The following is a 25,051-nucleotide window of genomic DNA, read 5'->3' as shown; positions in this document are numbered from 1 at the left end:
GGCTACCATATAATATAAACCTTAATTTCTTACAGTTTTGGATTTAAAAATATATAAATAAGAGTTCTGATATTTTCTTTCTGTACCCTAGTAGATTATTATCTTTCCACTTTGAGGTAACTACACTTATTGGATAGTTATGAATTAAGAGTGCTTTGGTATATGGTTTTTAAAAGTGTCATACTTCAATCTTTTGCATGGCATTAGTATCTGGCAAAACACAAACACACACATACACAGAAGGAAATTACAAATTCTTTTCTTGAATGGATTAATAGATTTACCAAGTGTAATGTGTTTAAATTTTCTGTTATGCTAGTAAAATAATGTTTTTTTATTTTAACAGATATCAGACACCCTGAAGAGCTTTCTCTATTGAAAAAACCCAGAGATCCAACAAAGAAAAAAAAGAAAAAGCTAGATGACCAGTCTGAAGATGAGGCACTTGAATTAGAGGGGCCTCTTATCACTCCTGGATCTGGTGAGGCTTTGACTAAGCATGGGCTCAGTGTGAGAACCATGGACTGTATGCCTCTGTGTGTGTGTATGTGTTTAATTGAAGTATAGTTGATTTACAATATAGTATTAGTTTCAGGTGTAGAGCACAGTGATTCATTTATACACACATACATGTGTGTGTGTGTAAATCAGAAAAAGAATATGTATATTCTTTTTCAGATTCTTTTCCCTTATAGGTTATTCAAAAATATTGAGTATAGTTCCCTGTGCTATACAGTAGGTCTACCTCTGTGTTTTTGAGATCCGGATAAATGGACTGTGTAGGTCAGGAGAGTGGTCAAGTTAAAGAACACTGTCCCTCAGCATCTTTTCCCTCAAACTTGAAATCATCAGAGTCTGTTATGTGCAGATCATCATGTCAGGTGTTAGCAGTTGCGTCAATAAAAAGAAAAGCTGGTTCTCTGCTCAGGAAGAGTCAAAAGGAGACAGTACCTTAACTGGCCTCAGTTCTTTGCTTTGTGGAAATTGGACAGTTTTTTTTTTTTTTTTAGCATTTAGTTCCATTTTTTGGGTATTTTTTGAAAACCACCAGTATTTAGTTAAGACATTATTGTTTTTATCTGGTTACTTAAGACTGTCTCTGTGCTTTGCATGTGCTGGTCTCTTAGTGCCTCTCTTTTTCCTTTAAGGTGTTGCTCCTTTAAGAAGCTTTCTCAAATTTCCTTCTGTTACCTCCCTGACCTGAATTAGGTTATCCTTCTGTCATAAGTCACCAGACTTTTCTGTGTTTGGTATTATACTACATGTTCTCCCCTAATAATCGTGAGCCCCTGCATGAAGAGACTGTTTCTTACCTTTTTGTTACCAGGACCCAGCTCAGCATGTGCCATGCAAAAGGAACATAGGCAGTGTCTTTTGAGAAGCTAGATGACTAATTAATTAGATTACATGGTTCTTTAGTCCTGGGAAATTAGTTTCTCATGTTTCCACTGGCCACACATTTACAAATCCATTTCTTAGGAAAGATCCCAGCAGCAAATAAGTAAACTAATTTTACTATTCAGTTCATTCCTGGTTTTTTAAATTCTGGGGTGATGATGATGGTAATGAAAGTACACAGTGAACATAGAGGTTATGTATGCCCAGACCTATTTCATACATTTTACTCATGGAAACTCATTTAATTCTCACTACAACCCATTGAGGTGGATTATGTTATTACTCACATACAAGGATGAAGATAAGTAGGAATGTCTAAGGTCACATACCTTGTAACTTTTATGTCACTACTCATGTACTGATTACATTTGGGAGATACCAAGAAATAAGACAATCCTTACTCTTAAGTAGTTTATAGGCTCATTGAAAAGCACAATTACAGGTACTATATTTAAGGAGGTAATACATCAATGTTAAATGAATGTTGCAGAAAATAATGTTATAAGAATTCAGAAGACAAAGCAATTCCAAATAGGGTATATTCAGTTTTGGGATTGGGGAGGTAAGTTTGTGAATTAGCTAGGATTCCAGTGGCTAAGGATTTTGATGGGAAGAAAAGGCAATCCTAGTAGAAAGAATGATATTAACAAAGAACATCCTGGCAAAAGAAAAGTACAAGATGTGTAAATAAACCATTTGAGCCAATTCATGAGAGAGAGACCTCCAAGGAACTTCTGGATCACACTGGAGGGTATTTAATGTCAGGCTGAGGAATATAGGCTAGTGCACTGTAGAGTCATTGGTTTCTGAATATGTTACAAAATGAACAAATCATTATTTTAGAAAATATCAAATTTAATTCCAGTAAAATGAGGAGGAGGGAATGAGGGGAAAGAGTAGTGGTAGAAGCCTACAGATTAGGAGGTGAAAGAGAATGAAAGAATGTGTCTGTCATTAGAATAAGGTAAAAAATCTGATTTAGACTTGACTATATAGATGAAGGCATCTGACAGTAGACACAGTCCCTGCTTTAAATTATTTTTTAGTTTAAATGGAAACTCATTTAATTCTTAAGACAAAGAGCTACATAGAAAAGTATATTTATGGGATGATTTTGGAGTGGTTGAAATCAGTCAGGATTGGTCTTAGAATTGCAAGTGAGAGCTTTTATATACTGCTTTAAGAAAATACAATTTGAAGACAAAAGATAATGAATTAAGACAAGGGAAAGCTCCAAATCTTTTAAGAGTAAGTAACTATGGGCTTCTTTTCTTTCTTGTTTTAAATTGAGGTGTTACATACAGTAAAATGAACAGATTTTAAATTACAGATGAATAGTTGAAGATGTATATACCTTGTAACCACCCAGAACTTGGTGTAGCGTATAGCGTGATACCAACACCCCAGAAGGCCTCTCGCGTGCCTTTTCCCAAATAGCCACTGTTTGCCTCTCTCAGCACAGAATAGTGTTACCAGTTCTTAAACCTCATGTGAATGGAATCATACACTATGTGTGCTCTCTTGTGTCTGTGAAGTGACTGTGTTGTCAGTGAAAGAATTAAAAAAAAAAAAAAAAAGGTTTTATTTGTCTACACCCAAGCAGTTTAATTAAAAACATTTCTACACTCAAGCAGTTTAATTAAAAACATTTGGGGGCTTCCCTGGTGGCGCAGTGGTTGAGAATCTGCCTGCCAATGCAGGGGACACGGGTTCGAGGCCTGGTCTGGGAAGATCCCACATGCCGCGGAGCAACTAGGCCTGTGAGCCACAACTACTGAGCCTGCGCTCTAGAGCCCGCAAGCCACAACTGCTGAACCCGCGTGCCACAACTGCTGAAGCCCACGTGCCTAGAGCCCATGCTCTGCAGCAAGAGAAGCCACTGCAATGAGAATCCCACTCACGTCAACGAAGAGTAGCTCCCACTCACTGCAACTAGAGAAAGCCTGCGCGCAGCAGTGAAGACCCAATGCAGCCAAAAAAAAAAGTTAAATAATTAATTTAAAAAAATATTTGAGGAGTTGATGTGAAATCCTAAGAAAGTACACAAAGATAGAGTGACATGTAGAGGACTGATTATCTGTAGAGAAGAAGTCCCATATACACATGAACAGTAACGTGATTAATTTTTTTTTAATTTATTTATTTAATTTATTTTATTTTTGGCTGCGTTGGGTCTTTGTTGCTGCGTGCAAGCTTTCTCTAGTTGTGGCAAGTGTGGGCTACTCTTCGTTGCTGTGCATGGGCTTCTCATTGCGGTGGCTTCTCTTGTTGCAGGGCACGGGCTCTAGGCGCATGGGCTTCAGTAATTATGGCACGCGGGCTCAGTAGTTGTGGCGCATGGGCTTAGTTGCTCCGCAGCATGTGGGATCTTCCTGGACCAGGGCTCGAACCCGTGTCCCCTGCATTGGCAGGCGGATTCTTAACCACTGCGCCACCAGGGAAGCCCCAACATGTGATTAATTTTTAAAACAAATATTAAATATCTAGTTTGCATGACTTTATGATTTATCAGTCATGTTAGTCAATTATTGGACCAAATACTGAAAAATATGATCACTTGCATGTTGTGCCCATAATAACTAGCAACAGGTCCATATGTCTCAGTTTATGACATCTTCGGGGTGTCAGATACTGTGCTCAGTGCTTCACAGATGTTCCTGTACTGCAGGGTGTGGTAAGGAGTAGGTGTAATTTTCATTTTACTGAGGAGGAAACAGGCTCAGTTTCCCTTAGTGCGCACGTGCTTCTTGAATTGTGAGCATCTCAGTGTGAGCATGGTTAACAATTATGTATATGTGTGTATGTATTCAATAAATGATGATTATTATTTATTACATACATTATCTTTCATTTTATCCTCACAGAACACCTATGATTCTGGTAGCATTATCCCCATTTTACTTACAAGGAAAGAACATTACAAGGGTTAAGTAATTTGCCCAAGGTCACAAAGCTAATTAGGGACACAGCTAGGATTCAAATCCAGGTTACTCTGGCTCTAGCACTCATGTTTCTAACCATTATGTAACATCATCTCTCCAATTATAACATTTAAAGTAAATATTTTATGAATTCTAATACGAACATTTGATAAAATATTGGTGTGTAAGTTATACCTCAACAAAGCTTTTTTTAAAAGTAATGTTTCAAGAGGTAAAGGATCATGAGTGAATTAATGATTCTCAGACTTTAGTCAAACTCTTATACAGAATTATGGTAAAATTCTGAGTTTTTAAATACCTTGCTTACAGACTGTGCTCAAGTGATACACTCTTGAGTGCCTTGCCACTTCATAGCTGTAACTAGGTAAATATCTGATCTCCAAATACCTATGAGGAGGGAACCATTTAAGTAGCCTGATCCCATGTCTGGGGGAAACAGCTTTTCCAAGTAAGAATTAACTTTACTGTATAGTACTGACTTACAGACTACCAATTTCAGGATTTATTATGTAAATAGAAATAGAAAATTACTTCATTAGAAACTTTCCTAAGAAATCTTAAAAGCAGCTAGACAAAGGAAAAGTCTGGGTCCTAAAGTAACAGAGAAAGTAATCAGTACTTAACTTGCTTGGGACTGTCAGGAAAATCACCATGCAGGATGCCATTTTTCCTAACTGGAATTTGCCATTTTAAACATCAAAAAATTTTTTTAAAAACTATTCTTTAATTATAAAAGCAATGGGAGTTCCCTGGTGGCCTAGTGGTTAGGATTCTGGGCTTTAACTGCTGTGGCTCGGGTTCAATCCCTGGTTGGAGAATTGAGATCTTGCAAGCTGTGTGACGTGGCCAAAAAAAAAAATTATAAAAGGGATGCATGCTCATAGTAAAAATTCAGATATTACAGAATTATGTTTTTGTTTTTAATGATGAAAGTGGGACTGTGTTATACATGCATTTATAATCTGTGTTTTTTTTTCACTCAGTGATACATACTAATGGACTTTATATCATTTTTTAATTACAAAAGTTATACATTAGTACAGCCTCATTATAAAAAATAGAAGTACCATAGTATAGAAAATGTACTAAACCAAAGCTGAAAATTTGACTTCAGTTCATTCCCTGCGTACTCCCTATCAAGAAGTAGCCATTTCTTAATCACTGTGTATAACTATATTGTAAACAGTTGGAGTACAACTTGCCAGTACCTTTTCTATGTTTTATATCTACTTGCATGTCTAGTTTTGTTTTTATAACATTAATGAGAGACATATATATTATATACTGTTCTGCAGTATGAGTTTTTTCATTGAACAGTATGTTTTGGTGATCTTTCTGTGTGTCAGAGTAGAGGTCTCCCTACTTCTATGTATATAGTGTCAAATTTTTCCATGTAGAAGAACTACATTTAACTGTTTCTCTAGCTAACTAGTATCTAATTTTTCTGTCAAATATACTCCAGAAAGTTTCTCCAAGATTCAGACATACAGTTGACCCTTGAACAATGTGGGGTTGGGAGGTCAACCTTCTTTGAAATCGAAAATCTGCATATAACCTGTAGTTACCCCTCCATACCCGAAGTTCCACATCCACAGACTCAACCAACCACAGATCGTGTAGTACCGTAGTATTTAGGATTGAAAAAAATCCACGTGTAAGTGGACGCACGCAGTTCAAACGTGGATGCACGTTCTTCAAGGGTTGACTTTACTCCCAGAAAGAGTTATGAAGGCGACGGTTTTGCACTCCCATCAACAGTATATGAAAGTGCCCCTTCTCCTACATTCTGCCCAATACTGAATGTTGTAAATCTTTACAAAATGTTTGCCAGTGTGACAGGTATCTCAGAATTACTTTTTTATTTCCCTGGTAAACACTGAGTGTGAACAATAGTTGAATAATATTTCATATATTTATTAGCCATTCCTGTTTCTTCTCTTAATTTTCAGTTATAGACTTTGTCCATTTTCTTTTATCTATGTTTTTGTTTTAGTGATATTAATCTTTTGATGTGATAAATATTTTCCCTATACTGGCATTCTGTATTTAAGTTTGTCTGTGCTCTTTTTTACTATACTAAAGTCTTACATTTTTATGTAGTCAAATCTGGCATTTATTTTGTAGTTCTCTGTTTTCACTGTTAATAAAATCTTCACAAATATTACAGAAAATTTTCTATATTTCCTTTTAATACTTTTATAATTACTTCATATTTATATATTTTAATTTATCTAATATCAATATTCATATTTTTAATTCACCTGTAATGTGTTTTCTAAGTATGGTATGAGCTAGATACTTTGATGGAAAAATTTCTTAAGTGTATTCAATACTTCAGTATTTTTTTAAAAAGGATATATGTGAATATAATAACTAAGTTATGAGGCAGATTCTACTGTATTAAAATATAGGGATACTCTCAGGAGCTATTAGGTTACATTGGGTTTTTAATATTTATAGTAGGTGTCCCAAGACTGTAGTGCTTGTTGAAGTCTTTGTTTCTCATCCTTATAGTTTTTAAGTTATCATTGCATGTTGTTCAACAAACTCATATTTTATTGCTACTTCATCTTACCCTGTATTCGTTTTCTGCTTCAAATACGGCTTAAATTGGGCAATCAGGAATACAGGCTGGCTGGGATTATCACTGAACTGGGACTTAAACACACATGCCCTATGACCCAGCAGTGCTGCTAGAATTTGGGAATAGGTGCAAAACTGTTTATCGGAAGGCACTGTTTGCAATAGCAGTGGTGACATCAGTAATAAAGCTCTAAAATGAATAAATGCACACCAACTGGGAATGGCTTAATAAGTTATGGTACCTGGGAGGCAGTGTATTTAGCTGCAGTCAGACTGCTGATTTACAGTTTGGCTCTGCAACTTAATAGCTCTTGACATTGGACATGTATATTAACTTCTCCTTGCCCCAGTTTGCTCCTCTGAAATGACAATAATAGGTTTGTTGGGAACATTAACTGAGTTATTACTGTAGATTGCCTAACAAAAAAGAACAAACGGGAAAAATGAAGTGATCAGATACGACGTGTAGATTACACAAAGTATAGGTAAATAAGAGGGAAGGGAATTGATTGGGTGGCTGATTCTATTAAATGATATGTAATGTAGGGGAGTATATTTTCTGTTTTAGAAACTTCATAAAGAAGTTTCTAAATCAATTCTAACTTTACTCAGTTCTGAATAGTAATTATAGTTCATACCAGGAATGAATTTTCAGTATTCTGACATGTTTAGTAAAAGATTTGTTTGCTAGATCTTTGAAATAAACAATGAGAAGATTCTGCCTAGAAGGTAATGTTTTTTTTTCCACACTGTATTTACATGTATACTCCCTATAGCAGAATTATTCTTTGCCCAGATGAGCTGGAGTAATGTTTTCAGCCCTTTTAATAAGTAACTCTTTCACAAAATGCCTTTGTAGTTTAAGGTTCTTGCTTTAAAGGTACAACTAAATATCCCAGTGTTCTTCCTTAAAGGCTGAAAAGGAGCATTCACAGCTTTCTTTGTTGCTTATTTAACAATGTTCACATTCTACAAGTTGTTTAAGTATCCATTGGGAGAATACATTTAGGGGTATCAAATCAGATACCCTGAGGCTAGTTAAGAGATTTTTTTTTTTTTCACTCTGTGTTCTCTTCCTAGACTCCGTCTTGACAACTTCAAAAATCTCTAGCATTACCACCACTTTTTCATAGGTAATTGTTTCTGTCATTGTGTGTTGGGGGTTGGTATGTCATTAGAGATGAAAGGAGAGAAATTCCTAAGCATATTCCTAAATTAGGTAAGGAAAACAGCCATTCCATTAACATCATCCATTAACAGTGTGACACCCATTTACACATTTTCTTTTTAAAAATTATGACTACAGGATAAAATATATTAACAGAGTTAGAACTTTGAAGGGGTGCTTTTACTTAATGTCATTCTGAATTTTTTAAAGTCTTAATTTAATCTCCTTAATTTTTATAGTCTAAATGACAGAGGATAGATCATCAGTGGACTAATTCAAAAATTTTTTTTAATGTGCCTCTACTACATACCTAGCCCTTTAACACTGAGAAAGCAGAAGATTAAAAAGACAGTATCTCTACAGCTTCAGGGCTTTAATTATAAAATGCACCTTGTTAGCCTCTTTCTAGGGCAATATTTATATATCCCTTTGCTCGAATACTTTATTTGTAAATCTGTTGGAGCCAGTTCAGCTATTCACTGAGAAAATTATTCCCTTAATTTATGTGAATTTATTAAGTTACATTGAGCTGTCTTAAAACAGGGTACAGTGATTTCAAAGGGTGATAAATGTATACATGTTTGTCACTAACACATGACTAGAGCACAACCTCTTCTTTTTTTTTTTTAATGACTTTTTTAAAAAATTATTTTTATTTATTTATTTATTTGGCTGCATTGGGTCTTCATTGCTGCACAGGCTCTCTCTAGCTGCGGTGAGCGGGGGCCACCCCTCATTGCGGTGCACGGGCTTCTCATTGCGGTGGCCTCTCGTTGTGGAGCACAGGCTCCAGGTGCGTGGACTTCAGTAGTTGCAGCACGCGGGCTCAGTAGTTGTGGCCCGCGGGCTCCAGAGCGCAGGCTCAGTAGCTGTGGCACACGAGCCCAGCTGCTCTGTGGTATGTGGGATCTTCCCAAACCAGGGCTCGAACCCGTGTCCCCTGCATTGGCAGGTGGACTCTTAACCACTGTGCCACCAGGGAAGCCCAACCTCATTGTTCTGAATTGGACAAAACTTGTTTTACTTAGATTATAGCTTCTAAGGTTCTTTACTCTTAAATACACTTGGAATATTTACTTCAGTTTATAATTCACAATTAGGAAAAAATCTGTATTTTCTTCTTCCCATTTTCTTTTCATTTTCATTCTTTGTTTCTGTCTCCTATTATTGCCTTTCTTTACCTTCTGAATTCCTTTCTTTCCTTTTCTATAGGCACTGATGTTCTTTACATTGGCCCTCTGAAAGGTGAGCCTTGGCACAATTAAAAAACAAAAGTGTTGGTCTATCTGCTTCAGCAATATCCTTAACTTATATTCTAACTCTCTTGAACTGATTTTTTCCCTAGAGTTTCCAACTTAGTTATATTTTTTGACCTTATTGTTATACATGTTCTTAATGTTATACAAGTAAAGTTAATTTCACTTGTTTTTAAGAGAGGTAAAATAATGTACTAAAGCTTTTCTTTCCAGAATGAAGCTTGTGTTTCACAGTATGCTTTATATCATTATAGCATGTATTACTGAAAACTAAGATAACTATACTTCATACTTACTACCTGTTTTTCATGTTATTTATTAGGAAGTATATATTCAAGCCCAGGACTTTATAGTAAAACAATGACCCCCACTTACGATGCTCATGATGGAAGCCCCTTGTCACCAACTTCTGCTTGGTTCGGTGACAGTGCTTTGTCAGAAGGCAACCCTGGTATACTTGCTGTCAGTCAGCCAATAACATCACCGGAAATCTTGGCCAAAATGTTCAAGCCTCAAGCCCTTCTTGACAAAGCAAAAATCAACCAAGGGTAAATTTTTTTTGTTTTGTTTTTTTGCTGTTTACCAATTACTTTACAAGTTTTTTTTGTTTTTGTTTTTGTTTTTTTTAACTGAAGTTATAGTTAATTTACACTATTGTGTTAGTTTCAATTGTACGGCACAGCGGTTCACTTATATATATGTGTGTGTATATATATACACACACACATATACAGCGGTTCAGCTATATATACATATAGCATATGTGTGTGTATATATATATGTATATATATGTGTGTGTATATGTATATATGTATATATAGTCTTCTTCAGTTTCTCTTCCCTTATAGGTTATTACAAAATATTGAATATAGTTCCCTGTGCTGTATAGTAGGTCCTTGTTGGTTATCTATTTTATAAATAGTAGTGTGTATATGTTGATCCCAGCCTCCTAATTTATCCCGCCCAACCAAGAGTAAGTTTTAAAATATAGATACAATTTAAGAATTTCTTTATCCACATAGAGGTAGAATTAATTTTGTCTTGCTCTGTTCCACTATTGTTAATTTGTCCAGGTGGCTTGATTCCTCAAGATCTCTCATGGAACAAGATGTGAAGGAAAATGAGGCCTTGCTGCTCCGATTCAAGTATTACAGCTTTTTTGATTTGAATCCAAAGGTACCGAGGGTTTAGAGGGATGTCTTTTGTTCCTTTTTGTTTGCTTTTTGGAAGTTGGTGGGGTAAGGAATTGTTTGGATATATATAGCAAGTCTTGAATAATATTAAAAACTCAAAGCTTTGGACAAAGGCACCTGTATTTTAAAGTAGTCTATTGTTTTAGTAAGTTGGAAGCATAACTAAACCCTTTTCTTTTTGTTAAATAATTGAATTTTTGGTTGATTTGTATTTTAAAGGAACTAGTTAGGTACTACAGCATTGGTAAAGTTAGTTTATGTGTTTTTTTTTTAACATCTCTCTTCAACTGTACATAATTATATATCCCAGAAGATGTTGCTTCAAAAAAAAATTCTTTTTAAGTCTATATTTCTCTCAATTTAATAGCCACACATTGTAATATGTTTTACTATCAGACGGTTGGCATCATCTGTGCTACTGAAGTACTTTGCTTTTCTGATAAGATTTAAATTTGCTGTAGAGATCTGGAGTGTTCTCCCCCAGAAAACACATGGCACAGAGATTTGGGTCTTTTGCTTTCATGTCATCCTTGCGGGTGAGGGGACCTCTCTTGTCTGCTTCTCATCCTTTTCATGTCTAGATTATAGCCTAGATTTTAATGTATATATTTATCATTTTAAATTATGTGCTTAAATAATTCTTCATACAACAGTAAAATGTATATAGTAGAATTACAAAAAATCATTTTAATCCCTTTTTAGGCTATATCATACCTAATTTTGGTAAAGCCAAAGCTGTTCTGGGAACATAGTTATATTTGCATGGGGTGGGAGGGGGCTATGTATTTTGTGACCATTCTAAGATAGTACTGTTACAGTATTACTATTGATTTTTATTAACATAACTAAATGGATAATTCAATAACATTTAAGTAAATCTTTTCTACAAATGTATGTGTGTGCTTATGTATGTTTGTGTATGCCCTCTATTTTGGATTCTTAAAATAATTACTGTTTCCAAGGACCTGCCACTTTGTCTGGGTATGCTTTTCCACAGTGAGCAAGATGTTCCCCGAAATAATTAATTTACTGTCTGATTATGACATGTTAGTGTGGTAAATTGCAACAACAATACTGAAAAACAGTCAGTTCTACCTTACTTTAATGTCTTCAAGTTAAATTCCTTTTATTAAGGGCTGTAATACCTAATGGTTATTTCCCTGGAAAATAACATACAGAATCTACTTCTAATACTGAATATGTAAAAATCTTTTGGCATATTTTAATGCTATTTTTAATGAAAAATTAGATATGGATATATTTAGGTATACGTAACCCTATAGGTAGCTTTTTTCCTTATTGTTAATGTAAAAGGTAATATATTACAAAAGAATTGTATCTCTTTTGCTGCAGTATGATGCAATCAGAATTAATCAGCTTTATGAGCAGGCCAAATGGGCTATTCTCTTGGAAGAAATTGAATGCACCGAAGAAGAAATGATGATGTTTGCAGCCTTGCAGGTAGTGGCGAGTATTGGTAAATGGGACTTTTCAGGGGAAAGGGTAGGGGATTATTTAAATGGTAAAGTGGCATAGTAATTCCAGTAGCATTTTGATAGGTAGTGTTTTACTTTTTGCTATGTAGAAAGTGAATAGACACTTAGAAGGCAAAATATGTGTGAATTTAATTTTTGTCTTTTATAAGAGATTAGTGGTATACTTAATAGTTACTTTTCTATATCCTATAGGAGAAAAATATCCTTCCACCCCTAGATGTATATAAGCTTAAAACTGTCCAATTTTCCCTGGAAATAAAATCTATATTAAAGTCAGATTTCTGAAATGAAGCTTTGCATAACTTCATAAATAACTGGGGATGGTAATATTTGTAAAATGGGCTATGGCAGAAATTAATACCTTTTAAGATGATAAAATTTTAAGAGACTAGTGAAACTAAACATAGATAAGTTTTTAGAATGGTAATCCTTAGAAGTAGGTAGCTAACGTTAAACTAGTATTTTTCCAAATGTGGTTCTTGCTTACCACCTGTTTCAGAATTACAGTAGGGCTTATTAAAAAATTAATTGCCCACTTCATTACTGCTGTCCCCTCTGGTAAAGTAATATTAAGGTGGCATCCACAAATCATTCTTGGAGACACTGAGGTCTGACTGACCACTAGATTAATTTTTCTAGATTAATAATTTCAGATATCTGAGTGAGGCTTTGGTGAATGTTCTCAGATTATGGTGGAATTCTATTTAAGTACTGGAAGCAAGGTTGACATTCAGTTATGAATATCTTTCACTATCACAATGATTTAATTATTTCCTTAGAACACAAATAAAAATGCTCTCAATCTTCCAAATATTTTTATGTACCCAGAAGAGTTTCTCAGTTAAGACTCAAAAAAGTTGTCCTTATAGAGGAAGAGCAGCCCATTTCTCCTTAGTTTACACACTGAAAGAAGGGAATCAAATGAAGCTCAGACAGGGAAAATTGGTAATGACAGAGATAATTAGTTTAGTTATTTCTAGAGATTTGCCTAATCAGTTAAGACTCTTATATTGTGTTTCTGGGTGATTCAGACTACCTGAAGAATTTCTTTAATTAAATTCTGGAGCAATTTTATTCAAGTATCTCACTTGGTTATATAGTGTTCTCTCTACATCTTTCTCACTTAGAGTATGGGCTCATAATTTTCTAGTGAAAGTTTTGCTAATGACAGAATAATATAAATGTAAAATGTATGTGGGAAAACCACAGGTTTTCTTATATAGTATTTCTTTATCTTTTTATTACAAAAATAATGCATTTTTTTAAAAAGCCAACAGATATATCCCAGCACATAGGTGTTCAAAAATATTTGTTGAATGAGTATACACACAGTCGTACTGTCCATAGAAATGGGATTATTCTTCAGCTTTGCCCAACTCCCACCCCAGCCCAATAAAACATTAGATATTCCATTTCGATTCAGTGAAAACACCTCAGAACCATGGATTTTAATTCATGGAGACTGAATGCCCCAAAGCATAGCTTTCCTGGACCATTTTAGAATCTAGATTCATTGAGAGAATTTTGGACTACAAATCCCCTGAGTTGTTAGAAGCCTTCCAAGAGACTGACCAAAAGCCTCTTGGAAGCCATCCAGTACAAGAAGGGGGAAACTCTGAAAGTATGGCAAGGAGACGCCTAGGGTTTTTTATTTTAGACATAGGTTACAATCTGAACTATTCTCTCCTTAGAGCTTCTGGTTCCTTGTGTAAAATAAATCTACAATAGTAAAAAGAAACAAATAATTCAAAGTAAGAAGCTGTGGATAAAAAAAATTAGGTAAGCTAGTAACACTGTTTTTCAAGTATTTAGGTCCAGTCATGTATTATAACATTTAACAGATAAACCCATGCCCCTTTGAAAGCAAAACTGGATTTTATGACCAGTCCCATTCACATCCAGGATTTCTCCAGTGTAACTCAGAAGCACCTTTTGCATCAGAATCATCTAAGGTACTTAGTAAAAATGCAGATTCCAGGCTGGACCCCATATTTGCTGAATCAGAGTCTCTGGGGGTGAACGAACCTAAGCATCTATATTTTTAACCAGCTCTCCATATGCTTCTTAATATGCTCTGCTATTTGCGGCCACTGCCTGGGGGCCTCACCCTGCCTTTTTCTTCATGATTTGTGAATATGAAAATTTCTACCACTATAAGGATCTCATTTCAGCACAACTGAAGATACAGCCAGACAGTAGTCATTACCAATTCACTAAATCTTAAAATACAGAGGAACGTTGATATTTGGGCTCAGGATTAGTTCATTAAATGTTCCCATGAATAGATTGTATTCAGTGAATGAATCCTTCAGAAATACAGATTGCTACTTAGTGCTTTGAAAGGTAACTGATTAAATGATTTAAAAGTTCTGCTTAACTTTGTATAAAACCTCTCTAAAGTTTAGCATCAAAATCTAATCATTAATATTTGTTCTAAACCACTTACCTAAGTGTATTTAAAATCATGACTAGTTCTATACCCAAAGATTTTTCTATCTACATATAGGAGGAGTTATCACTACTCATTATATATATACATATATGTATATGGGAGTATTCGTGTGTGTCAGTGGTGGTATATGTATTCACATATAAACGTATTCTACCTTATTCTAACGTATGAATGAGAAGGTAAATGTCATCTCTCTCTGATCAGGTTTCAGCATTGATTGAGGATGGGGGAAAGTGGAACTTTAGTTTTCAACATAATAGTGATAACTAAATTTCCTCTGCTGGATAATAGTAGTAATATAAGGTAACCAATGTTAATCCATTTCTACAGAAGACCTTATGCATATTCTGTTCATTCATCCAATACTTGTTGGTTCTAGCCTGCGTTTTAGACATGGAATACTGCAGTGGGGAAAAAAGACAGTTTAAAAGTCTCTGCTCGTGGACTTCCCTGGTGGCGCAGTGGTTATGAATCCACCTGCCGGTGCAGGGGACACAGGTTTGAGCCCTAGTCGGGAAGATCCCACATGCCACAGAGCAACTAAGCCTGTGTAACCACAACTACTGAGCCTGCGCTCTAGAGCCCGCGAGCCACAACTACTGAAGCCCGCGTGCCTAGAGCCCGTGCTGCGCAACAAGAAAAGCCACTGCAACGAGAAGCCCGCGCACCACAACGAAGAGTAGCCCCCGCTCGCCTCAACTAGAGAAAGCCCGTGCACAGCAACGAAGACCCAGTGCAGCCAAAAATAAATAAATTTATTTAAAAAAAAAAAAAAAAGTCTCTGCTCATGTAGGGTTCAGTGGGAGAGGTGTTAACTCTCTAAATCCTAGGGACACCCAAACTGAATTCATTTGTATTTGTCCAGGGACCCTACTTTTTTGAGTAAACATTTATTAGCAGGTTTAGGACATTGATTTCAGGTGCCATGCCCATTATTTTCCTATCCTTCTAATTCTTAGAGACGTTTAGCTTTTCAGATTAGGTGATGAAAGATATTCAGTATAGATACAGATAATAATCTCATTTTAAAATTTATAGTTAGAACAATCATTTAAATAAAATGTCACTTCTGCTTTCAGTATCATATCAATAAGCTGTCGATCATGACATCAGAGAATCATTTGAACAACAGTGACAAGAAGTGGATGAAGTTGATGCTGCCCTTTCAGACCTGGAGATTACTTTGGAAGGGGTAAAACATCAACAATTTTGGTAGGGTGAATCTTTACCTACTAATTTAGTTTGAACTGATGTTATACCTTTCTGTGGAATTAGGTTTTCATGCAGTGTTTGGGGGATACAGAGAAATATTTAGCGCTTTAGAAAATACAGACATCAATTTTCCAGAAACTTTCAGGGAAATTTTTAACATTAATATTGTTTCTAGTGTCTAGTGCTTCCAACACAGTAAAGATAGATCTTGACAGTCTGCACATTCTCTTAACAAGTAGTGGGAGAATATTCTTCAGAGGAAAAATTAATCTCGTCATGGTAAAATCCATTAGTGATCTCCCAAATTTGAAATATTACAAAAAGAAGAGAAAAACAGATCTCAGGAAAATTTTTAAATGCTTAGGTATTAGTTATTACAGAAGAAACACTATTTTAAGGACTGTTATGAGTTACAAAAGTTCCATATACAGCTATAAGCAGTTTTAGCTATATTAAAATCAACACTATATTCTTGTGGGTTGTATAAATTGCTATTTTGATCAAATTTTTAATAGCTTTTTATGCCATTTGAAAATACCATTGTACTATGTGACCATATAATATGATTGTACCTTTAAAATCTTTATAATCTGTGTTTTATGTAATTTTCCTTGTTTACTGAATAAGCTGGTTCTTGATATCAGATACTAATTAGAGTTTCAATTTTTTTTTTAATGAGAAAAAAATGATTTAATTCTTCTCCTAGGGTGACATCACTTCCATTCCTGAACTTGCTGACTATATTAAAGTTTTCAAGTAAGTACAAAAGGAGGAATTCCAAATATTAATGAATAAATGTCAGTTTTATAGCCATGTTCACATTTTTGAAATTTACTCTGACTGGCAAATGAGGGAAAATAACCATCTTTACCAAATTAAAATTGCAGTACTTATTGTTTTATCTGATAAACATTTTCCTTAAGGTGGGGGAGGAGATTGTGTAAACCTAGATGGATTGCATCATTGCAGATTCTGAAACATACAGTGGCATATCAGTATAAAGCATCCCGTCTGGGTGAAAGCTGTACATAATGAACTGCTATTGTCAGTGGCTGTTTCCTTGTTTAGAGCCCCAGAATCTATTGAATTCTGTTCATTTGTGGATGGGACATTTTATAACAAGGTTCCAGTGTATCTTATCTAGACTTTTGAACAGTCGATCTAGTCATACTCCACAGAATCAAGAGCGCTAGGCATTAAGGCAGAAAGAGGAAAGGAGGTGATGTGGAATATAAGATACATAAAGCCATTTTGGAATAAACCATTTACTGTAGGTGAACATACAACAGCTCCACATATGTAACATTTCTGAGCTAATGGCACAATTTCAAATGCTGCTCCCTACCCCTACTTTGTTCTCCCTTTACACACCTTTTTTATCTACCTGCACTTTTCCTTATCCTCTCTTCCTCATGCTTCATGTTTGACATTGGAGTGACAAGTTAAAGTCACCACTGAAATACATGCCTGAGAGAGAAGCACTTCCCTCACTTTAGTCTTGCCAGGTAAACTTGCTTGTTTAGAGAGTCTCCAAAGGCAGCCCTGTGGACATCACGAACTTGCAGGTAATTACAGGACCTAGGAACCTTCCAATTATTGACATTTACTTCACCTTTATTTTCCTGTGCTTTCCATGTGATCTGCTAGTGATAGGGACAGCTACAACTGACAGAAATACTGGAATGTTTGCCTTACTGTCTTCCTCTGCCCACTCACTGTAAGATCTTCCTGAGTAGATTGAGAAAGGAGGGGCAAATCCAGTAACAGCAACATTGAATGTAACACACTGGCCAAAAGGGAACTGAATTCAGCATATGTAAAACTTGGTCTCAGACTTTTAACATTGTGAAACTTTGCTGCTAAAACATAGCATTGATAAAGTTATTTCAAAAGTGTTTTTTTTGTTTCTTCTAATTCTGTTTGACACATAGGCCAAAAAAACTGACTCTAAAAGGTTACAAGCAGTATTGGTGCACCTTTAAAGACACATCTATTTCTTGCTATAAGAGCAAAGAAGAATCCAGTGGCACACCAGCTCATCAGATGAACCTAAGAGGTGAGGAAACCTTGGAATGACCAGTATTGATGGTGGAATATCTGTTAGCTAATATTCAATAAACTTTTTTTGTGGGGGATAAAGTTTTTAGTTTTTTAGTTTCTTAACTCCTTTAGGTACTTTTTTATGTTTAGTATTCAATTTCACATGAATATTTTGTTGTAATCTCCGTGCAGTCCTCACTTGAAGTGTGTGATTCTACTTTTATCCCAAGTAAATTTATTGATGTCTCTTTTCTGTTCTTCAGTATTAGGACATTTAGGTTTTCCTCATCCTGCAGGAGCTGCCCACTGAATTTTCGGATTCTGCCTCATTCTCATCTGTGCTGTAGTCATCTCCTCCCAGTTTTTGCTGGTTTCTCCCTCATCAGCATCCTGCTCCTCTTCCTGACCTTCACTGGTAACAAGCTGGTCCCGCTCAGGTCCCCAGTCTCTTGGTTTTCTGGCTCACCAGTGGGTTAGCCACCTGCAGGGTTTGGCTGAGTTCTTCCCCTTTCCCAACACCTCTTCCCTGCACATTTTCGTCATCTTCAACACTGCTCTCATCCTGGCTCCTGGGGCAGCCCCAGGGTACCCCTCTGAGGCTCCTCCTAGCTGGCGACCTGAATCTCATTGGTTTCCTCTTATTTCTTCAGATCCAAAGCTGTCTCAGAACAGGGGCTGGTATTTGAGGCACACATTGCTGGACCTGTTTCCACGGTCCTGTGGCAGCTGTGGCAGGCTTGCTTCCTGTGGCCCAGACTGAGCCTGGCCGAGGGCTCAGAGCTGCTGGTTTTGGTCTTTTTTTTTCTGTTCAGGTCTGTGGAGTTACAGCTTCATCTTGGTTTTAGTGAGTTCTGTTGGTTCTTCACACTGCTCCTTCACCACTCTCATCTGTTGGAGGCACTGGTTCAGGTGGTAGGAGAGTTCCCTCTCCAGGTTGGTCTGGTTCTTCTATGGCTGGAAGACATCCTGCTGCCTCTTTCTGTGATTCTCTGTCTGCAGCCTTTATCTGGTCTTGCAGATTGTTCATGAGCCTCTCACTTGAGGTGATGTTACTTAAAACTGCCAGCTCACTTCCAGTTTAGATACCACTTCCTCCAGGAAGCCTGCTCTCCCACAGGCTCCCACAGCACTCACTGCCCCCGTGGCACCCAGCATACTTGGTGGAGGATGCAGCAGATGGGCTCCTCACTGTTCCACACTCCTTTTACTGTGCCTTCCCTTACAGCAAAAGCTGGAAGACTAAAATACGTTTTCCAGACTCATTTCCAGTGAGATTTAGATTCCAGTCAGATGCATTCTTGTGAGACTTGAATTCCTGAGTTAAGGGGTTGGAGAGGCAGTTAAGAAAGGAGTTAGGTGCTTCCGGGCTCTGGAGTTACATCTGTAGATCTGTATTCTTAATTTTTCTTAGTAAATTGTGCACTAGTATATTTTTAGTATATTTCAACAAGATGTCCAAATCTCTACCCTATCTCTACTCTGCCCAGTAGCCATCTGAACTATTGCTGTATTGTTACACACATTTTAATAAATAGAAAGACCTCTGCCCTGGGTGGGTGATTGCTGTGCCTATGGGTTGAAATTCTGTAATTTTCCTACAGCTTCTAGTTAGACTCACTGTCTTTTTCTCTAAGTCACGAGTTTAACTTTTGAGTCTTTACCATTATTTGTTACTCTCAAAATCTATTGCAGCTGTCCTCTTGCTTCTCTTCTAAGCTGCTCAGGACCAGCTGCAATTATCCACTCTTTATTTAGAGACTTAATCTGTCTTCTGGCCCCTGTCTTCTCTGGCCCCATTACATCCTTAGTCTTCTCCTTCTATAACTGAGAAGTTAAGTCCTGGTATGGAGAACAGCCTACAGGGTGTCCTAATCCCACTTCTCCCAAGTCCTCTCAAAGGAGCACTTTTCTAGCACATCACACTGGTGAAGGTAACACTAGACTAAGAATCAAACGGCCTAGATTCTGCTCTGCCACTAAACTAAATCAAATGGCCTAGATTCTGTTCTGCTCTGTGATTTTGGAAAAGTAGCCTATCTGGACCTTAGTATCTTCCTCTGAGTAATGAGAGTGTTGGACTGGATGCTCTCTAAGGCCCCTAAGATATCTAAAATGCACAGTTCTAAAAAGTGCAGTTCAGCAGATGCTGATTGATCTCCTGCCATGAACTGTGCCAGGTACTAGAGACAGGAGCAAGAACAGATTATAGTCGCATCCTTCAAGATGTTTAGAGCATGTCAGGAGATAAACAGCTACAGTTCGGGCAATAAATAGTACTTTAAAAAGTAAGCAATAGATCAGAGGAGCAAAGAGGTAAGGGTGCTGTATCAGTTAGTCTTCAGTGACGTTGGAGAGAATTAGGAGAGATTTCGTGGGGGAAATAATGTCACAGTTAAGATCCAAAAGAGAAAATTGTGATCTGTGGAAGGAAGGAGGAGAGTTGGTAAAAGAGACTGGTGTGCACATGCGTGGAGAGAAGCATCAGCAGTCACAGGGCGGGTTGTGCTTCCGGACTGTGGAGTTTAAGGGGGGGGGGGGATGAACCCTTCCTTCAGAGCTGTTGAATCCATTCCTGCTAACTATGAGCGGTAATGGCAGAAGAAATTGGCAGGAATTAGAGGATAAAATTGTTAAGTTTTTTAAACTGGCAGCAATGAAGTGACACTGGAAGATTATTATGAAAATGATGGGATCCATCATATTTATATTGGCTACAGTGTAGAGGAGTAATTTTAGAGCAGTGATAGTGATCCAAATTACGTTTATCGATATGGGTGGAGAAAAGGGCGCACCTTCATTAGATTCTGAGGAAGTTCGATCAACAGACTGGGTGATTGACCTGGGAGAGGCTCGGGGAGGGACTTGATTCTGGCTTGTATAGCTGGGTGGATAGGGTGATACTGAGATTGAGAATATAGAAGAGATGAGTTTGGGGAGGAAGATGAGCTTAATTTAATTGGGTTATTTTAAATTTGAGGTGCCGGCTGGGTATCTGTTTGGAGCACGGGCGAGATCCACGCTGCAGATAGCGATGTGGTAGCAGTTAGTGTTAACGGTAGACGTAGCCATTGGAATAGTTGTCTACAATATGAAAAGGCTAGGAGCAGAACCGTGCAGGACACCCGTGTTTAAGGGACAGGGCAGATTAGAGGAGGAGGAACTTGCAAGGGAAATAAACCACAAAAAAATAATACATAGGAAGACCATGGAAATGAGGCATGATGGAAGTTAAGGTAAAAGTTGTTTCGAAAAGGACAGTGTAGTCAATAGTGTCACATGCTACAGAAAAGTAAGATTAAGCCTCCACAGGATTTAGCTACATGGAGGTGGTCAGTAACCTTGATTAAGAACAGATTCAGCAGATTTCAGTGGGCTTTTAAGTATGGGAGCCAGAGTACGGTCATTGAGAGGTACATAGGAAACAAAGATAGCTTTTTGATGCACCTTATCTGTGACAGAGAAGGAGGAAAGAGGGCAGTAATAGAAGAGAGAGGTATAAGGTAGAGGAGAGAGGCGTTTTATGGTTTAAGATGAGAGACTCAAGGAAGTTAAATGCTGATGGAAACGTCACAGTAGAAAGAAAGGAAGGGAGGTGGGAGGAGAAGATCTCTGTGATGGAGCAAGGTTCCTGACGGGTGGTAGAAAATTCAGCCCCCTCGGACAGAAGAGCCTTGGGAGGAGAGACACCTCTTCCCCTGTGTGGAAGCAAGGGCAGCCAGGTCTATCTGCTTTGGTGGCAGGAAGTTAGGGCACCTCACTGTCGATGGCTTTCGTCTTCTTGGGAAAGTAACGTGTGAGGTTGTCCCCTGAGAGTGAGTGGCATAGGAGGCCTGAGAAGGTGTGAAATAAACATTGTTGAGAAGGTCTGTTAGCACAGAAGGCTTGCCAGTGTCAAGGGGCAGGCTAAGGTTGGGAATTTACGAATTTCTGGTGAAACTTACCTGCTCAGTTTTGTGACCTCTTTTTCTCTCCCCCTTTCCCTCGTAGAGTGCTCAGCAGCCGGAGCACAGGCAAGTAAGTGGTAGATGGCTGGGCTGAGCTAGGGTTAAGGTTTTGCTGAGTGTGTATAATGGAAAGACAGTGAGTCTGGGGAGTTGGAGGTGACAGCTGGTGCAGCGGGGTCCAGGCTGGACTGCAGAGAAGGAAGAGGTGGAAACATGATGGGGAGACAGTGATGGGGTCACAGGATTGGGTCTCTCAAAGAACTTGAGGAGATTTAGGATGGAAGATTGTGATCAGAGTGGGCTGTTTGCATTTAATGCTTCAGAGGACTAGTAATTGGGTTACAGTGAGGTCCAGCATGTTACCATGGAAGCAGGTAGCCTGTGCTTGGAGCAGGCATGGGGTGAATACTGTCTGAAATGTGGCTACTGAGTGCCTCTGTGCTTACACTAGTGCCTGAGTTAACACTTGCGTGGTCTCTCCCTTTTTAGTTTTTTTGGTATTTTACTTTAAAAAGAGGTCTAATTATTATGGGCTTGGGTACTTTAAATCTACTTGCATGATTAATGAAATTTGTGGAAAAGATTGTGTATCTTCAGACATCTCTTTGTTTTAACTTTGAAGGTTAAACACATTGCCACACAACTTCCTAATTGTTTCTAATGATTGTATAGGAGTTAATGTGGTAGCTATTTATGTGGAGTAAATGTTCTAAAAAGAAAGCAAAGAGGGGAGAAGGTCCATCAAATGAATGATTGAAGTTAATTCTGGAGAGGAGAGGATCTCTCCTTTATCTAACATGTTCTGTTTCTTTTATATGATACTTAAAACATTTATGTGATGGGGGAAAAAAATGACAATTTAAACATATGTTCTTTTTGTGTGATAGATACATAGAGGTTTATTATCTTGTTCCTTGTACTCTCTGTGCCGGGAGAAGTTGCTCCAGTACAAGGAGAAAGGCAACAGCAGGCCCTGCTAACAGTTTCCATTCTTCCTCATAGAGCCTACTGGATGGTCTTAACACGTATTGAGGGTGACATGAACTAAGTACTAACAGTTGGAATACTCTTTAGGGAGCTTTGACATGTTCATTATCTTATTGATCCTTACAGCATCCCTGTGAGGTAGAGTTTAAGGTCAGGATATTTGGGCATAAATAAATTGGACATGATTATGAAGTGGTTGAGAAGGGTCTGGAACCCAAATCTGTCTGCTTGCAGAGCTCTTCTTCACTATATTATACTGGTTACTAATTTATTCTGACCATTGTCCCATTATCTAACTGGGTATATACATTCAATAAATCTGTGTTCTCTTCTGTAAAGCCACCAGCTAATGGTTAACAGAGTTGATTACATGGATTTTTATAATCCATAAATGTATGTATTCCTGAAAACTTGCCAGTAGAGTGAAATTCTGCATGCCACTTATTTTCATACTGACTTCCCATGTATATAAGTTTATGTTACCTTCTATACCAGATGGACTTCTAATATATTGTGCTTACAGTTAGTTTTTCATATGTACAAAGAAATGACTAAGAAACTATTTTTGTTCAAATGATCACCCTCTGAATCGAACTGCTTGTTAAGTATTCCAACACCCTGGAGTTTTGGAAGGAGGCCTGTGCCCAGGAGCATTCAGTTGAATCAGGAGATCCTGTGCTTCCCCTCCCCTGTGCCATTAAGCTTCTTGCTTCCACACAGGAATAGGAGAGGAGAGCAGTTGAGTTAGGGAGCAGTGGGGTCCTAAGGAGGCCCTTATGTAGGACTCCAGCTCAAACTGGTAATCCACCCGAAACATGCCTTTTTTAAAAAGCATCATAAAAGTCATTTATTCTGACCCAAACACAATTAAGTTAGAATTTAATTATAGAAAGATATTTAAAAATCCCTGTAACATTTAGAAACTTAGGAAAAAATCCCAAATAACTAAGATTCAAAGAACTGAATGATATTTAAAACAATACATATAAAACTTGTGGATGGGACGCAGGCGCGGCAGCTCGGCCGGAGAGCGGCGGGGGTCGGGCGAGGAGCGGACGCCGGCTGGCCAGGATGGTGCTGGAGAGCGTGGCCCGCATCGTGAAGGTGCAGATCCCCGCGTATATTAGCGGCTCCCAGTCCCCGAGAGCATTACCGAGTTCGCCCGGCTCACAGTTTCAGAATGGCTTCGGTTATTGCCTTTCCTTGGTGTACTTGCAACTACTTGGCTACCTTGCGGTTCGTCCATTTCTTCCGAAGAAAAAGCAACAGAAGGATAGCTTTGATTAATCTAAAATACAAAAGGAAAATCCCAAGTGGTGAATGAGATAAACATTGAAGATCTGTGTCTTACTAAGCAGCTTATTGTAGATGTTGGCGTTCTAAGACGTTTCTGCCTGTGATGGTTCACATAATAAACACAATGAATTGACAGGAGATAATGTGGGTCCACTAATACTGAAGAAGAAGGAAGTATAATAGTAATGAATTAGAATGGAATTCAATTGTGTGCTGTAAAAACTTATAACAATATTTTTCCATTCTTTGTTATAGAAGATCTTTCAAATGGTGGTCTTAATTATTGCTACTCGTTGAATAATTATTTCTGCCAATTTATTTTCTTGTTACACTACTGTTTATATTTGATACTTTGTATATTCAAACAGTCATTTATATAAAAATTAAATTGTGCACCCTTTCATTCTGACTTCAAAGAATTAATGTATCTTCCTACAATAAAACCAACATTTTTAAATTTTAATTGAGAAAGCTTTTGGCAATGAGTCCGAAGCTGTTTGTTTGAATGTCAATATTTTCAAAAGAAACTGTACTTTAAAAATTTCTCTCTACATTATTAAATATATTATTTTTTAGTGCTCTTTTGTTTTGATCATTTGAAGTGATTTTTCCCCTTTTGGCCTTCCATATTCCATGCTTTTTAGATCAATAAGAAAAATATTGCTGTCAAGAATTGCTTGAGTTTTCAAAGAGAAACTCTTTACTTTGTAAATATTGTTCTCTATAAATATGAATATCCCAATTTCAGAAAAAGACAGGAACTGGGTATAAAAAGTTCAACAAGGAACGATTATTTTACATTATAAAAGACTTGTTTACTTTATAAAAGACTGTTTGTGTCTGTTTACATGTGTTGTGTGTATGTCTGACTCAGTGACAAGTTGGGGTGGCAAGAACACTTACAGCTAAACCTCGTAAGCCTGCCTGCAATTTGAAGGTCAATTAAAATAAAGTAAACCTGAATTTATCTTAAGATGATAACAGTTCAGTGTTCAAACAGTCTATATGAACATTTTTCTCTTATTCCAGTGTATACCAATCAACATAAAATAGAAAGGCTTGCAAAATAAACTTACTGGAGAAT

At 37.3% G+C, this 25,051-nt stretch overlaps 1 protein-coding gene and 1 pseudogene across 1 annotated transcript in view; both read left to right on the top strand.

The window, feature by feature from the left end:
* FERMT2 (fermitin family member 2) overlaps positions 1–25,051 on the top strand; it is a 74,091-nt gene that overhangs the window by 42,157 nt on the left and 6,883 nt on the right. The window contains 9 exon segments of the mRNA XM_036842346.1: positions 347–481; positions 9,670–9,895; positions 10,421–10,523; positions 11,894–12,001; positions 15,568–15,622; positions 15,625–15,675; positions 15,678–15,700; positions 16,407–16,456; positions 17,632–17,756. Of these exon segments, the coding sequence (XP_036698241.1) occupies positions 347–481; positions 9,670–9,895; positions 10,421–10,523; positions 11,894–12,001; positions 15,568–15,622; positions 15,625–15,675; positions 15,678–15,700; positions 16,407–16,456; positions 17,632–17,756 (876 nt within the window).
* LOC118890066 lies at positions 23,743–24,219 on the top strand (annotated as a pseudogene).

This window comes from Balaenoptera musculus, chromosome 2 (assembly GCF_009873245.2).
Source record: "Balaenoptera musculus isolate JJ_BM4_2016_0621 chromosome 2, mBalMus1.pri.v3, whole genome shotgun sequence".
NCBI classification, from domain to species: Eukaryota; Metazoa; Chordata; class Mammalia; order Artiodactyla; family Balaenopteridae; genus Balaenoptera; species Balaenoptera musculus.
Note: the sequence above shows the minus strand (reverse complement) of the source record. Positions and strands in the feature narration are given on the sequence as shown.